The sequence below is a fragment of the Martes martes genome (genome assembly GCF_963455335.1).
Source record: "Martes martes genome assembly, chromosome: 7".
NCBI lineage: Eukaryota > Metazoa > Chordata > Mammalia > Carnivora > Mustelidae > Martes > Martes martes.
The window spans coordinates 38,995,949-39,011,441 of NC_137894.1; the positions used below are offsets into that span (position 1 = coordinate 38,995,949).

The window sequence follows — 15,493 nt, forward strand, 5'->3', positions numbered from 1 at the left end:
AAAAGAGAATGTAAAATTCTGGGACAATGACTTGTTCCATTGATCCTGAGTTGAAATATTATTTTGGCAATACTGGATTAAATAACAGACATTGTTAAAATTACTTCCACTTGTTTTGAAACTTTTTAAAAGGGGCTAATAGCAAATTTTAAGTTACAAATGTTGCTCATTTTATTTCTGGGATGCAGCTCTGTTCTGGATGTGCCAACATCCTTTGTTCAATGTGGAGGTCATCTGTGAAGTTCTACTTGAAACAATGAATCAGACCTTCTTTTTATCATCTCTGTTACCTGAATACAAGACATTTAGAGTAGCCTTCAGAATACATCTTTCTAAGTGGACTTCCAATTCTTTATCAAGGGTCAATAAACAATGGCCCATGAGCCAAATTTGGCCTACCGTCTATTTCACTATGTCCTGCAAACTAAAACCTGTTATTGTCTGGGGGGACAGGAGAATCAAAAGAAGATGAATATTTTGGGATGTGAAAAAATTATATGACATTCAAATTTTAGTGTCTATAAACAAAGTCCAGTGGGCCTGTGGCCACACTTGGCTAGTACCTTCCCCCTGGCCATGGCCTCCTAGTTCACGAGGGCAGAGTGGAGTAGTCGCAGCAGAAACAAGAGTACTGCAGGGTCTCCAACATTTACTCTCCGGCCTTTCCCGGAGAAGTCTGCTGACCCCCACTCTTTCTCATCATTACAGCTCAAGGGCATAGTTAGATACCAGCTGCATCCACAGGATCTGGTGAAAGAGTGAGGAGAGAGAGCTGTGTTTCCGTTTTCATCTCCAGTACAGAGGAGTCTGGATTTCCAGCTTCTTAACCTGCTTCTGCCATTAATGTCCTTGACTCAGAAAAGTGTTTAGAACCCCAGCTTCTGGGATTGATTTTGTTTGTTTGTTTCTTTTTTGCCTCTGGGAAGTGTTCCTTTTATTTCAAAACATAATAGGGTGGGTTTTTTTTGTCTTTTTTTCCCCCCGGGACAGGTTTTCCACAGATGGCATCACGATAAACACTTCGAGACCGGCTCCACTAAAGGACAACGCACAGCTTGACTTCCACAGTCTCGAGGGTTCTGGCTGTGGCACCCATGCCGCCCCCTCTGAGGGTCTGGGCACTCACTGCTCTTTCAGTGTCCCGCCTCTACCAATAACACGTTCTGCTTTCTTTCCAACCCTCTGCTCACTCGCAGGACTGTTCCCCCCGCCACGGCTTCTCGGGTACCTACCTCCGTTGACCCTGTGAACGCAATCTTGTCTACGCCAACGTGAGACGCTATTGCTGCCCCAGCCGTTGGCCCGTATCCTGGCAAAATATTGATGACTCCCGGCGGAAAGCCAGCCTAACAAAACAGAATTGGAGGAAATGTGGCTTGTGAAAGCTGATGAAGCACATTAAATCGGATATGCCCCAGTAGGCCCCAGCCACAAGGGGAGTGGGAGTCACTCCTAAAGGCGGTTTCCCTTACCTCCTTGATGAGGGCTCCCATGTAGAGCGCGCTGAGCGGCGTTTGTTCTGCAGGCTTAATAACTACTGTATTGCCACAGCAAAGAGCCGGAGCAATTTTCCAAGCGAACATCAGCAGGGGGAAGTTCCACTGAAAGGAAAAAACTCAAGGTTGATAAATGAAAAAATATTCCTCTACCACTTTGTTTTCAAGCTGGGACTGCTCGGATTCCTCAGACGATTCCTCAACATAAATCTTGTCCCACCACAGAGCATAGATGTTTGGAGATTTTAATTCCTTCATGAAGAAGAGAAGGGGACTGGCCTTGAAAATCTCTCCTTTTCTCTCGGTTCAGCAAATTACTGTATCCCAGTGACCCACCAAAAGAAATCTCTGGGTGAAAAGGGAGTCTCTGTTTTTTGCTTTGTTTTGGTTGGGTTTTTCATTGTTGTCATTTTCTATGTTTTTAAAACTAGACTTTGGTTCCAGGAAGTTCTTGGGCATGAAAACTTGTTCTTGCATTTGTGTTTTTACACCAGGAACTGCAGACGGGTTGGAGAAAACTCTTCAGTGTGGACGACCTGGAGAAGAAAACTCTGGATGTTAAGTCCATGTGTACTGGGAGGAAGTCCCTTTCCTTCATATGCACGGATGGTCACAAAGCACACGATGACGACAAAGAAACCACTTCAACTGATGAGTATGCAAAATTTTTCACTTGTCTCCCTTACATTGCAAAATAAACACATGGGATGCTGAGAAATATTCGGGAGTATCTGAATTCAGGGCCTAAGATGGTTTCAACTGATTCTGAAAAGGATGTTAGGCTCGTATTGTCACATAAGCACAGGGATGAACCTGAGTACCATCTGGTGTCATTGATAATTTCATTAAGAAAGAAAAGAAATCCGGGTCCCCTGGCTCTAGCCCTTGACCCAATGTGTTTCTGCCTGAAGCATCTCAGCGGCCACCCGTGAAAGATTCTTACTGGCCCTGGCAAGCTTGCAAAAATATACAAGTGTCTTGCCTTCACCAAACACCCAATTTCTTTTCCCCTTGGTTGTTTATAAACTTGGGAGTCCACAGTGATGTTTTAATTCCATCTACAGTATATAAATCTTGGAGTGCGGTAATTGAGCTGGAGCTAGCTGACAAGTGGCTCTTGTCCTGTCGGTGAAAGCTGGAGCTCCGAGCTTGCCTCCGGGGAAGGGCAAGAAGAAGAGGGTTGAGTTCCCCGCAGTAGAGGGGACAGATCTCCCCTGGGGCCTGATCCACGGCAGATTTCCCTAGATTTCCCTAGGTGGGTTAGGAGCAGCAGCTCATTTTCTGTCTCATTGTCTAGTAAATTTCACAGAAACCTGCAGCTTGTTGATCACTTAAAAAAATACTAATACCTCTCAAAAATCTTTGAATCCACCCCTCCCGCCCCCAAAGCCAAAGATGACTTCCTCCTATATTTTGGAAAGAGAACACTTCTTGTCTCTACCGTTTTAAGAGTTGAATTTGAGCCTCCCCCGAAATCCCTGCCAGAATGATTAGCTAGTACTGCTGGAAGATTCGATGATGTTTTATACAGTGCCAAAGCTGTGTATGAGAGAGAGAGCGGAAAAAAAAGACAATGTTTAATGTTCCAATCCAAACACTAAGCACTACATCTATTTCCCTTTACAAGACATACAACAGCCCGGCATGGTTTCAATTATGACCGTGACGTTAATTGTACTGCTGTGTCTTCTGTAGAGTCTTCTATCTAGATTCTTGTGAAAAGAAACAGTGGGAAAGAATGGGATTAAAAGACCATATAAAACAATATGCCTGGAAAGATGGTGAGTCATAGTTCTAAAAAATAAACAAGCAAATATAACAAAGCATTAATTTTCCATAAGCAGAACGGACATCCATAACCAAGGGCAGGTTATTAATACACTGGGCTTTGCTTTGCTTATTTTAATCATGAGAATTCCAAGGCTTGAGAACTCAACTCCTGGTAACGGAGCCGAAACCCTATTAACCTGTTCAAATAAGCATTTGCGGGGAGGCTGTTAAAGATACGTCAACAACATGAGCTCAGTTTGTCCCCCACTCTCTACTCCCCCCTTAATGGAAAGCATACCTCACAGAGGTCCAGGTTTTATGTATCTTTAAGAGAACTGGTTCAAATGAAAACAAATAGGAGGCGTGAGGATATTCACTCACCGGGATGATCTGTCCACACACGCCAATGGGTTCATGTCTGGTAAAGGTAAAATAATCTCCATCTGAAAGAAATGCCCACGGTCACTACCAGAGAACGTGGATGAGAACAAAAAAATGTAGGGGGAGAATTTGGGGGGGTGATGGAAAAACCAGAAGTAAAGTTGAGAAAACATCCTACTCAACCGTTTAGGAAAGCTGGTAGAAGAGCTTATCACTCGGCACAGCGTGTCTCCAGATACAGCTCCTGGACACCCAGAGTACTGATGAGGGGCCCTCAAAGGTGAAATGAAGGACAAGTTTATGGCACGAGAAGCAGTCTTGTGGGGAGGTGGGGGCAGGGGACAGGTGATGGGGAGGAGGGGAGATGGGAACTGGAAAAACATAAATACTAAGTTAAATGATACTTCAATGTATCTCAACACTTTAAATAACTTTCTGAAGTATTAAAAAAAAAAAAGAAGTAAATCCTACTGGGTAACTTTTACATGGTAGGGAACTAGAAAAGGTGAGTCGTACAATAAGATCTTTTTTATAGCTGAATCCAGGCGACAAAACATGCTTTCTGGGCACTGGGGGAACAGAGACATATCCAGGACTCTTTCAAGAAGGCAAAAGTCCTCTTTAAAAAAGATTCCATCAAAAACTCCGAAGTTTCCACTCAAATTAGCCATGAAAATAAGGACTATTTAATAATCTTATTTCCTCTATAAGAGGAATAGGCAATTGGAATAATTTCCCAAGAAATTCAAACCAAAATTTTCTTTAGGAAAATACCATTATGTTTACCTGATTTTATTTTTTAATTTTTTATACATGCATTATTTATTGAAACAGCCTATCATTAATGAATAGGTTGTTTCCACTCTTTTGCTAATACAATGTTGCAATGAATTATTTTGTCTTTATATACCTGTACATATATATTTTTGATCTATTCCTTGAGGTGGAATTGCTGAATGAAAGCATATGTTCATATTGAATAGTAATAAATCTTTTTGACCTGACCTCCCTAGGTATTGTATCAACTTGTACAGCCATCAACAATGTGTGATAGATTGTGTCAATAGCACTATTTTTTTTTATTTATTTAGATTTTGTTAGTTAACATGTAGTGCAATATTGGTTTCTGGAGTAGAATTCAGTGATCCATCACTTACGCACAACACCTGGTGCTGATCACAAGTGTCCTCTTTAATCCCCACCACCCAGCTAGCCCATTCCCCCACCACCCCGTCCATCAGCCCTGCGTTTGTTCTCTGTCATTAAGAGTCACTTATGGCTTATTTCCCTGTCTCCTTTTTTTCTTTTCCCCCTTCCCGTATGTTCATGTTTTCTTTCTTAAATTGCACATATGAGTGAGATCGTATGGTATCTTTCTCTGACTGACGTATTTTGCTGAGCATAATACTTTTTAGCTCCATCTGCATTGTTGCAAATGGCAAAATTTCATTCTTTTTGATGGCTGAATAATATTCCTAAATATGGTATGATAATATTTATATCATGTTTTATTTGAATAATTTTAAATGGCTAATTGACATAACCAAAGAATGGTTCGTTCTTAGCATATGGCCCTACAATGCCAGTATTGGACAAAGTCTTTGCTTTTCCCTCAACTGCCAACTGGCCACTTCATGCATATTTGTTTTCTATCTCAAAAGCTATCCCCCAGGAAAAGTGAAGACCCTTAGCTAATTCTCCTGAAGAGCATTATTCTTAAGGATGAGGATGAAGTAGGGGCAGGAGGACTGTGTGGGGCGGGGGAAGAGAAAGGATTTGATCATTTATCACTGTCTATCAACACAACGAAGTCACTCCTCTTTATCACACAGAACTGTTTTAATTAAATTCAAATCTAGGCATTATAAAATAACTAAAGGTCTCTCTCCCTCCTGGACCTCTTCCCAGAATTCACAGCTATCTGTTGCTCTGCATCTTTTCAGAGAACTTTCTTTTTCTACACACAAGGGTGTGCTGCATCCTTTTATTTCTCCCCAGCTTTTTAAAAAATGTAAATGTAGTCATATTATTCAGTCTTTTGTATTTTTTCTCACTTTTTTTTTCATATATGGCTTACTTATTTTTTAAGCTGCTGAATGCTAGTCCACTGGCTTAACAAATACTTGTAACTACTATGAACTGTCCTGAGTGACAGAGAGCTTGCCTTCCCTTTAGGCAATTATAAATAGTGCTTTAGACGTGATCATTTCACATTATCTTTGCGTATCTGTGGAATTTCATGGTCAAAGTGTAGGTGCATTTCACATTTTGATAAATACTGCCAAATCATCCTTCAGAAAATTTATACAATTTTTAATTCCAATGACAACATAGTATTCTTTCCCCATCCTTTAACACTGGGGCTTTTCAAACATTTTAAGTTCGGTCAACCTGACAGGTGGAAAATGACTTGTTTTGATTTGTTTTTCATGTTATATGGCATGAATATCTTCTCATGTTTACTGGCTATTTTCCATTGTTTTCTTCAGATTTATATCTTTTGCTCTTTTTCTATTGGGTTATTCAACTTTGTAGTCATTTGAAGAACTCTATGTATGTACAGTAAGGATAGGTCTTTGTCATGTGTATATGTGAAGTTTTTTCCTAATTTGGCTGCTCATCTCCAAATTTTGTTTTATGACAATGAAAGAAATTAGGAAACGTAGCATTCAACAACTATAGGAAGGAACATATATAACCATTAAAACAAAAGTAGCCCAGATGTGGAAACTGTCCACAGGAGGACAATGAGAAGTCTGAGTAATACTTTCACAATCAAATCAACTCTCTTAGCTTTGTATGCAGACAACTAAAGAATTTTCAGATACCATTCTTTACAAAAGTACAGATTTCTCTCTTTTTTCAACTTACAATCTCAGAAAAAGTTGTTGCTGTTGTTGTTGTTGTTTTAACTATCAGTACCTTTTACTCCTTCACTTTGTGTGTATGTGTGGAAGATATAAATGGGATGTCAGGCTCTTCTTCCTGGAAGGTTTTCATAAGGAGCGGTAACCCTGATCACAAGGCTAGATGGTGTTATTTGCACAGAAATCCTTCCCAACTCAACTGTAACTGGGCTAAGGTGTCGGCTCCGGGTGCATCATCACAGACGACAGAATCAGAGTATCGTGTCAAGAAGGGGTGCAAACGGGCTAAGAAATGGATGGGTATCTGAACTGAAGAAGACCACGGGCATTTACTGTGGCAGCACATGCGGGAAGTTGGAGCAGTTCCAAAGAAGCGTGTCCCCCTCTGTTCTAATGGCTCAAGAATTCAGTTGTATTACATATATAATTTTATAGGTTCCTGAAGAAATGAAAGAGAAACAAAATGTAGGCAACATCTTACGAGGCTGACCTCATAAGGAACGGAACTGATTCTCTAATTGTGTCCCAGGAGGAACTGAGTTATGGGGAATGAGCACTTCCTTGGATGAACTGTCCACAGATCTGACACTTAGCTAAAGCCTGGCAAAAAGAACAGACTGAAGAACCTTCTATCTCTCCAGCTCCTCTAAGCAGGAAATAAAGAAATAAAGGATATTTTGGTGCGTGAACTCTTCCCCAAAGAATGCTGTGAGAAAGAAATAAAGGGGCTTGATCTTAGTCTGTATTCTCATCTTGTTAGTGGAAGATGATCCCGGACACTCCGAGTCTGACCAGGGGTGCCAGGCAAAGACGAGAGCTATGCCTTCTATGCATAGCCGTGGCTAGGGCTAATGGCACCACAGAGGTCCTTCAGGCTACGCTGACCCTACCCTGAATCCTACCCAGCTGCCCCACTAATGTTACCCAAACGCCAATCACTCAAGAGACACCTTCATCATGTTCACCACATCCAAGTACATCACTTTCTCTGCTACTTAATAATTTCTTAAATTATCTTTTAGAAATACATAAAGAGCTACTTGTTAGCCTCACCTTAAAAAAACTCTATGGAACAAGCGGTTTCATGAGCTAACAATATTTTCTTCAAACCTAATAATTAAAATGAAGAATGTTCACTATTTACAGTGTAGAATAATCTAGCATGCTCCAGTGTCACGTGGACAGTGTACTGTGCTTCTCAAATTGAAATATGTATATGAAACACCTGGAGGGCTTGTTAAAATGAAGGTTTTGAACCAGTGAGTCTGAGGCAGGACCTGAGAGTCTGCATTTCTTCATGCTCCCAGGCGATATGGTGCTTCTGTTCTGGGGACCACACTCCAAGTAGTGAGGTGCAGAGGAACCGAAAGAATAAAGAGGGTCCCTGGATATCATGAGAACCTAAAGCAGCTTTACAGCTGCTGACTTCCTGTCTGTTTATTTTACTGTCTGCCTCTCTGATGACTCTACTTATGTGTCCCAAAAGAGTGTAAGTGTAGGAGAATCTGATGAACATTTTTATTATTTTACAAATACTAAAAAAGAACAAAAGTGTGTCTTTCTATAGAGCTTAACAAACGATTTTCACATTCTTATTTCATGCTCAAAACAACTCTATTAAAAAAATTGGGCAACAGTTATTATCAGTATTTTCTAAGTAGAGAAAAAATGGCACAGAAAGGTTAAGTCTAGAGTGATCTAAAATGGCACAGAAAGGTTAAGTCTAGAGTGATCTAACCTGGTTAAATTGTGGCTTCTGGACTTGAATCTGGGTCATCAGACTTCAAGTTCACTGCCCTTCGAAATATTACTGAAGACTCTTCTGGGAATAGAGGGTTGGATCTGGGTGGATGTCACAAACCACAGAATCAGAATATGATGTCTAGGAGTGCCAAGGAAGGAAAAAGTGATAACTGTTTTGTGAAGAGTGAACATAACTCTTTGAGGATTTGTTGTGTGGACACAGAGAACTCACAAACTTCAGTATCTAAGAAATAAAGGGAACACTGCAGAGCAACACCTCCTCCCCTCAGACGGGGCACCAGGAACTGAGCGCTTCTCTCCTCTTCATGGAAACAGAGTCAACTCCAAGGGGAAACAGAGTGTTACTTCTCTCTCTCTTATATACCTAGATGCTACATAATGAGCACTCTTCTCTGCCTAAGTGAAACTTACAGCCAATTTTCACACCTTTTATGTTAATAATTCTATGTATATATGGCAAGATGACTTAAAAGGTGTTCCCTTCATTTCTCTAGCATTGTGCTATGGAGGGCTTCAGCCGGATATAGAAAAAAATCTTGGGGACCCTGGGTGTCTCAGTCAGCTCAGCATCTGACTCCTGATTTCGGCTCAGGTCATGATCTCAAGGTTGTGAGACTGAGCCCCATGTTGGGCTCCATGCTGGGCATGGAGCCTGCTTAATGTCCTCTCTCTCCCTCTGCCCTCTGCACCACCAACCCCCAAGAAGAAAAAAAAGAAAGAAAAAGGAAAAAGGAAAAAATCTCCACCCAAAGTCAGATACTCTGTTTTAAGACTATGCTGATTTTAGGGCTTCTTAGGAAATAGGAAATATTACAGGGAGAGTTCAGACTCAGCAAGAAAGGACTGTATTTGAGGAGAATACCAGAAAAATGTTCTGGATTCCAAATTCTGAGCCAACAAGTTAGATCATAACTATGGTGGAGAAAACTAAAGAAAAGGTAAGATACCAAACCAGAAATACAAAATCATACCTGTAGGAATTTTATCTCTCAGCCTCTTTTCTTTTTCACTCAAAAAACTAAAAAATACAGGGCAAAAGACACTGCTCTTGAAAGGAGTTTTAGATCCACCCAGATCCAACTGCTCTGATGTCTTTTACATTTTAATTTTTACAACTCATTAAGAATATAAAAATCTTACAATTAAATAAATGATTATACCATGAATCTGGTTGACCTATGGATAAAATTTTATTGAGCCATTTCTAGAATTATATTAAGAAAAGTCTTTGACCCCTAGAAATGAGTAATAGATAACCCTTTTCTGTATCTGGGAAATATCAAGCCACTGTTGTATGTTCTTGATGGGAACTTGTCAAACTACATAGGAGAGACAGCAGTTACTTAATTGGAACAACTTCATTATTTGAATTATTCCTTCAGCGTTATCTTTGCTTCTTAAGGCAGATTTTATCGTTGCTTGGAATACTTCTCTTTTTTTACAGAATTTTTATTCTCATGGGAATACCGGCCAATACCAAGTTCAAGTCTCTACATGAACTTGAGTATGTTTAGACAATATGTCAATAAAATCAGAAAAATCTGTGATGTGCCAGAAATTGAGGGGAAATTTGTCTAACATGGACCTCCAGAAATAGCTTCCAATTACAATACTAAGAGAACTACAGCAAGTTTTATATACTCACTAAAAGTGAGTTTATTTAATAGCATAAAAATCTATAACACAATTCAGTGAAGGGAATCTCTAGGCTGTGTTTCGAGTAGTTAGTAACCCCTGTGATGACCCCAGTGTTCAACAATTAGACCAGCTATACTGAGCTATTCCAGTATGTCCCCTAGCAAATACCTATGTATTCCGACACTGAACAGACCTCACTGAACACTGACAGCTGTAATGATAAACTCTATAAATGCCTATGCAAACACTGAGACTTGATGTGAGCTAACGTTGTTCCTCCCCGGACTCTGCTAGTAGCTTCCCAGAGGTGAGGTACATGTTCCTGAGTCAAGAAGAGCTCCTAGCTCCACCACTACTCCATCATGTGCACTTGGAAAAAAGTGACTTTTCCACCTCAGATTCCTTGTCTGAAAAATGAGTAGACTGGCCTTGGGACCCCTCAGGTCATCCTTCACCCTACCTTCTCAAAGAGGTGTGAAGTAGGCTTCACAACCTCCTGTCACCAGCAATTCAGGTCCCACGAAGGATCCGGGTTCTCTGTAGGTGGGCCAAGCATACAGCTCCTCGGTCTGAGTGAACAGAAGACCTCACCATGCCCACTCCCCGTCAACAACACGAAGCTAGACTGAGCTCTCAAAGGCAATGCCTTGTGATTTGAGTCAATGTCTGCATGTTTTTAGCTTATTCTTTAGTTCAAAAGGTAAATCTGAAAGGAGGTGTAGTGGAAAAATAATTACATATGACCTGGGTAGATTTTTTAGCTTTTGCTATATGCTAATGTATCATAAGGCCATTTTCATGTCAGAATTCAGCTTAAAGCATGGATATTTTCCCTCCTTATATATCACACAATCAATAAAATCACTTGTTACAGAGAAAAATCTTAAGTCATGCAAATCAATTAACCTCCATTTCTCCCTCAGGAAACTGAAAACAAGTTTGGATCCTTCCTCCGTCACAAGGAGTCTGTGGACGTGAAAAGCAGCAGAAGATTTTGATATAGATTAAAAACAATCAAAATGTGGAAAATAATATTCCCCCTGCAGGGCTGCTATGAGATTAGAGATAATTTAATGGGCACAAAGTGATCAATAAATCACAGTAATGGTTATTATTTATCAGCATAATTAGGAGGTGCATAGTAAAAGGGTCAAAGCTTAGGATTTATGCTTAGAAAGAACAGCTCCATTGAATAGCATGGCAGGAAATAAAAACCCGTGTTGTCAAGAGAACAACACTGAGACCCTTGTGAATCACACCAATACTGCATAACTCCATGACAGTATCCCACTGTGGGCCTTGAGGGAGAGGGAATGGGGAGGGCTGGGAGAAGTTCTCAATTCAGAGGGAGAAGCAGCTCTCCAGTAGAAAGTTCAAAGTGCTCATGCTGTAACCTGTTTCTCTGCTTCTCAAATATTCTAAAGGGAGGCTACGGTTCAACTGGAGGGGAAAGAAGCAGGTCCTTGCTCTAACAACCGATTATAGAATCAAAGTGCTTTCTTTTCTTTTTTTTTTTTTTAAGATTTTATTTATTTATTTGCCAGAGAGAGAGAGAGAGCACACACAAGCAGGCAGACTAGCAGGCAGAGGCAGAAGTAGGCTCCCCGCTGAGCAAGGAGACTGATGTGGGACTCGATCCCAGGACTCTGGGATCATGACCCAAGGGGAAGGCAATGGCTTAACCGGCTGAGCTACCCAGGTGTCCTGTGAATCAAAGTGCTTTCTATAAAATGCAGGTTTGATCAAGGCATTTGTCCATTTAAAAGACTTCAGTGACTCACTGCCGCTTTGGAATACAGCTTGTAGCATGCTTTACCCTGAGCCCCACCATCTTTTCCACCTGGCTATGCCGTCAGACCCACTGCCACACAGTACTGTCCTCCCTCCACGCTCTGCACAGGCTACCGTCACCACCCGTGACGGTCCTACCTCCATCTTCACTGAACTGTCCTTCAGGGCTCATGGTGTACATCCCCCTGCCTGCTCCAGGAAGCCTTAAGACCCAGTGAGATGCCTCTCCTGCGGCATCCCATCAGACTTCATGCTTCTACAGCTGAATAAGCCACACTATATTGCAACCGCAATTGCAAAAACTGTCTACCTTGTTTTCTTTACTGTTCTTTGACCATCTTACTTACTCACCTTTGTATATCCAGCACTTTACATGGCCAGGAAACATAGCAGGTGCTCAAAACCAAACAGAACACAACAAAACAAAAAACCCGTCTAGTGAATGAATGCATGAAGGAAAGAGTGAATGACTGAGAAGCTTAAGTTGGTGCCTGGGAGAAGAGATGAAGGAAGAGTTCTTCTGTTACAGGGCAGATCGCCCTGCCTCCCTAAATGGGAAGGAGTGAAAGCGACAATAGCATAATTCTTCCTACTGTCTGTGGGTCTTGTCTTTCAGTGTCAGAGATACTAGGCTGGAGAACCACAGGATGTCCTTCAATGAAAACAAAGTAATCTTATATTTTGCAAAACAAAACAAAACAAAACAACTTTCTGGTTTACTTTTAATGGGTGACCAGACAGAACTGTGCTTTTCATCCCCATATTTCCTCTGGAAGCAATAGTTTGGTATTTGCTGATTCAGTGTCCAAGCCAACTTTACAGAACATAACTACCCTGAATAACAAGAATCAAAAGTCTATTAATCTAAAAATCCGCAGAGGATTAAAGATTTCACCAGGGTAACTGGCCTCTTCATCTTCCTGTCCTGCTGGACCAAGTCTCCATAAGAAGAGGGTCTACAACGGCTTAGGCAGAAAGAGACTTGGGCTTGAATCTCAGGCCTGCCACTTACTGGCCATGTAACCTTGTTCAAGACACTAAACCCTTGCTCTCTCATTTTCCTATCTGTAAAATGGGTACAATACCTTTTAAAACCCAACCTGCTTCACAGGATCACACACAGAATCACACTGGTCCTGTGTGTAAAAGAACATTTTACACAATCAAGTACTGTGCAAATATAAACTACATTATTCCTTTGTATTATAATTCCAAATGTAAAACCAGGGTATTTCACAAAGAAATGTATGTAACACAATAAAGACAGCAAGGTTAAAGACCTTCCTATATTCCTGATTTCGGTGGGAAAAGCGAAGAATGCAGGGACAAAATGAAGCTCATGTTAAGTTACAGAGTTACAAAGGACAAACATGAATGGGCTGATTAAACACATTTGAGAATAAGTAAGTGACTAATAATGACTGCCCCCCTTCCCTGGCTTTCCCCTATCTCCCCTTCCCCCGGTTCAGTCCAGCTAGATTCCCTAAGCCCTGAGCTAACTGGAGGGGCAGAGGAGCTGAATTCTTAGCAGCCTACAGTCAAGAGCCACTGTACCTACACCTGGAACAGAAAGCAGAGCGGCCAAGTTCACGTCTGCCTCCAGCCTTCCCTCATCTGCAGGAGGCACTGCAGCGAGAACTCTTCCATCTCAAATCCCCACTAGCCTCCCGACTCTCTGGAGCCTCCCTCACCTGGTATCCCTCTAAATGCACTTTAAGAAAAATTAGGGAAACTAAACGTGAGTTAGGGTTTAAGAGAATGCCTCTCTTTTCTCCTTCATGGGCTGAAAACCATTTTGTGCGTAAATGTACTATGACAGCCTTTTCAAAGCCCTGTATTTCTAACTCCTACGTCAATGTCCTCACGATCTCCAAAGAGCATCAGATGAAAGCAGTGAGGCCTATGCACCAAACACCTCTTGCCACATAAAGTAAAATAAAGCATCAAGCATCAGAGACTCCAGGAAATCTTTACCTAACAAGAGTGTTCTCTAAGAAAGCAAAAAACACCAGGACATCGTTAGGCCAAACAGAGATGTATGTGTTCAGCCTTCTGTCTCACCTTATTTCTTAAGATGTTTGTAAATCATAAATAAAACATAAAAGATATTTAAATGCCCAAAACATGTTTTGTTTTAGTAGTGAATTGGTGGGGAGGTAGGGAGAACAAAAAACCAATGGCCTTTGGTCTCGGTCTTGTTTATTTACCTTTCTGCATTGACCCAGGAGAAGCCAACCTAAAAAGGCTGACATGTGTTCTGTTTTTAACAAAGCTTTTCGTTCTCAGGCCCCCCAACAGGCTTGCTCAGTAACCCTGCTCCACTCAGGCCATTCCTAAATCCGGCCCGTGGGGTTAGAGAGCAGGGGTTCTGTAAAATCCTCAGAGCCAGGACTGCACGGAGAGCCTGACATTCCTGAGGAGCAACCTTCTCCAACCCGAGTGTGCCGGACAAGGAAAACCTCGGCATGGCAAGGAAGAGCGCCCAGGACAGCAAACCCCTCTTCTAAAGACTAACGTTCCCTGGGCTGCCACCACTCATGGACGTAATTTTAAAATAGACCTTTGCAGTCTCATCTTTGTCCCCTCTCCATGCTCATGGCGACTTCCCGTCTCACCCCATGCCTAAGTGAAGGGTCATAGTAGCCCTTTGCCTGGTGCTGGTCTCTGGATCCTCTCCTCGCTGCTCAAGGGCGAAAAGTCCCAGCCCAGGCAGCCACGGGCCGCTGGTTAGCAGGGGAATCTCGGGCCCCACTCCGGATCTCTTCCAGCAGAAAGTGTGCTTGAGGAAGGTCCCAAGCGATACATACACTTGCCAAAGTTTGAGATGCACCGCTCCAAGCCCTCCATCCACACAGCCAGCCAAGCCAGCCTCCTCTTTTTCTGGCCAAGCAATGCTTGGCCTAGGAAGGCCCAGCCCTACTTTGCACGCCTCCGACTGTGCACGCAGAAATCGGGCTGTTTTCCAGAGCACAAAGGTAGAGTGCCTGGCTAAGCACTTAGCTGCCCCCAGGAGCCACTCCAGGAACACTTGTTTCCTTTCCTTACGTGTGTTTGCCGCTACCGGCATCCTCCTATCTCCTTCAGCCGCTCCCTTTCCTCTCATGGTATCTTCCTCCCAGAATCTAACATGACCATCGAGCAAAGTGATTCGCCAGACCCTAATGTCAGAATTTCAGCTCTACAACTTAACTTGCCAGCAAATTCGGAAAACTGCTTATCTTCACTAGGCCTTGGTTTCTTCCTCTGTCAGTGAGGATGCTAATAGACTACCTTCCCCTTGACATTGCTGAGATCTCAGCCTGGTATTAGCTGTTGCTGGCACCTGCTGTGTGGGCCAGACCCTGTCCACTGACGAACTCAGTCTGGAAACCTCCCCTCCCCTTTAGAGGACTACAGCACTGCAGACCAAGCCACACGACCCAGCAGCTCCCTGTCACTCTCCCATAGAGGTCTCTCTGCTGCGGGTTTTAGCTCCTAACCTGGATCTTAAAAGAAAGGATGATTACAGATTGTGAAAGTAATTCATGCTCATTATAGAAAATACAGACAAGTATAAAAAAGAGAAATAAATTATCCACCATTTCACCCCTAAGAGACTGTTGTTAACATTTTAGAGTACTTTCTTCCAAACCCATAGATCTCACGTTTCAGGAGGGAAAGGACCAACTCTTAATGTTCGTGGAATTGTCCCTGACTTTCCCATATCCGACACCCCTCTCTCTGCACCCTCAGTGCCCAACTTTGTGAATGCCACGTCCACCTGCACCTTAGCTGAGTGCCGGGTGT

The 15,493-nt window shown here is 42.2% G+C and overlaps 1 protein-coding gene across 1 annotated transcript in view; it reads right to left on the reverse strand.

The window, feature by feature from the left end:
- The window catches only part of ALDH1A2 (aldehyde dehydrogenase 1 family member A2), a gene marked incomplete at its 5' end in the record, with an annotated part of 93,020 nt that overhangs the window by 34,996 nt on the left and 42,531 nt on the right, over nucleotides 1–15,493 (reverse strand). Inside the window, 3 exons of the mRNA XM_080808686.1 lie at nucleotides 1,233–1,346; nucleotides 1,473–1,601; nucleotides 3,648–3,709. Of these exons, the coding sequence (XP_080664812.1) occupies nucleotides 1,233–1,346; nucleotides 1,473–1,601; nucleotides 3,648–3,709 (305 nt within the window). The remainder of the gene's footprint in view (nucleotides 1–1,232; nucleotides 1,347–1,472; nucleotides 1,602–3,647; nucleotides 3,710–15,493) is intronic.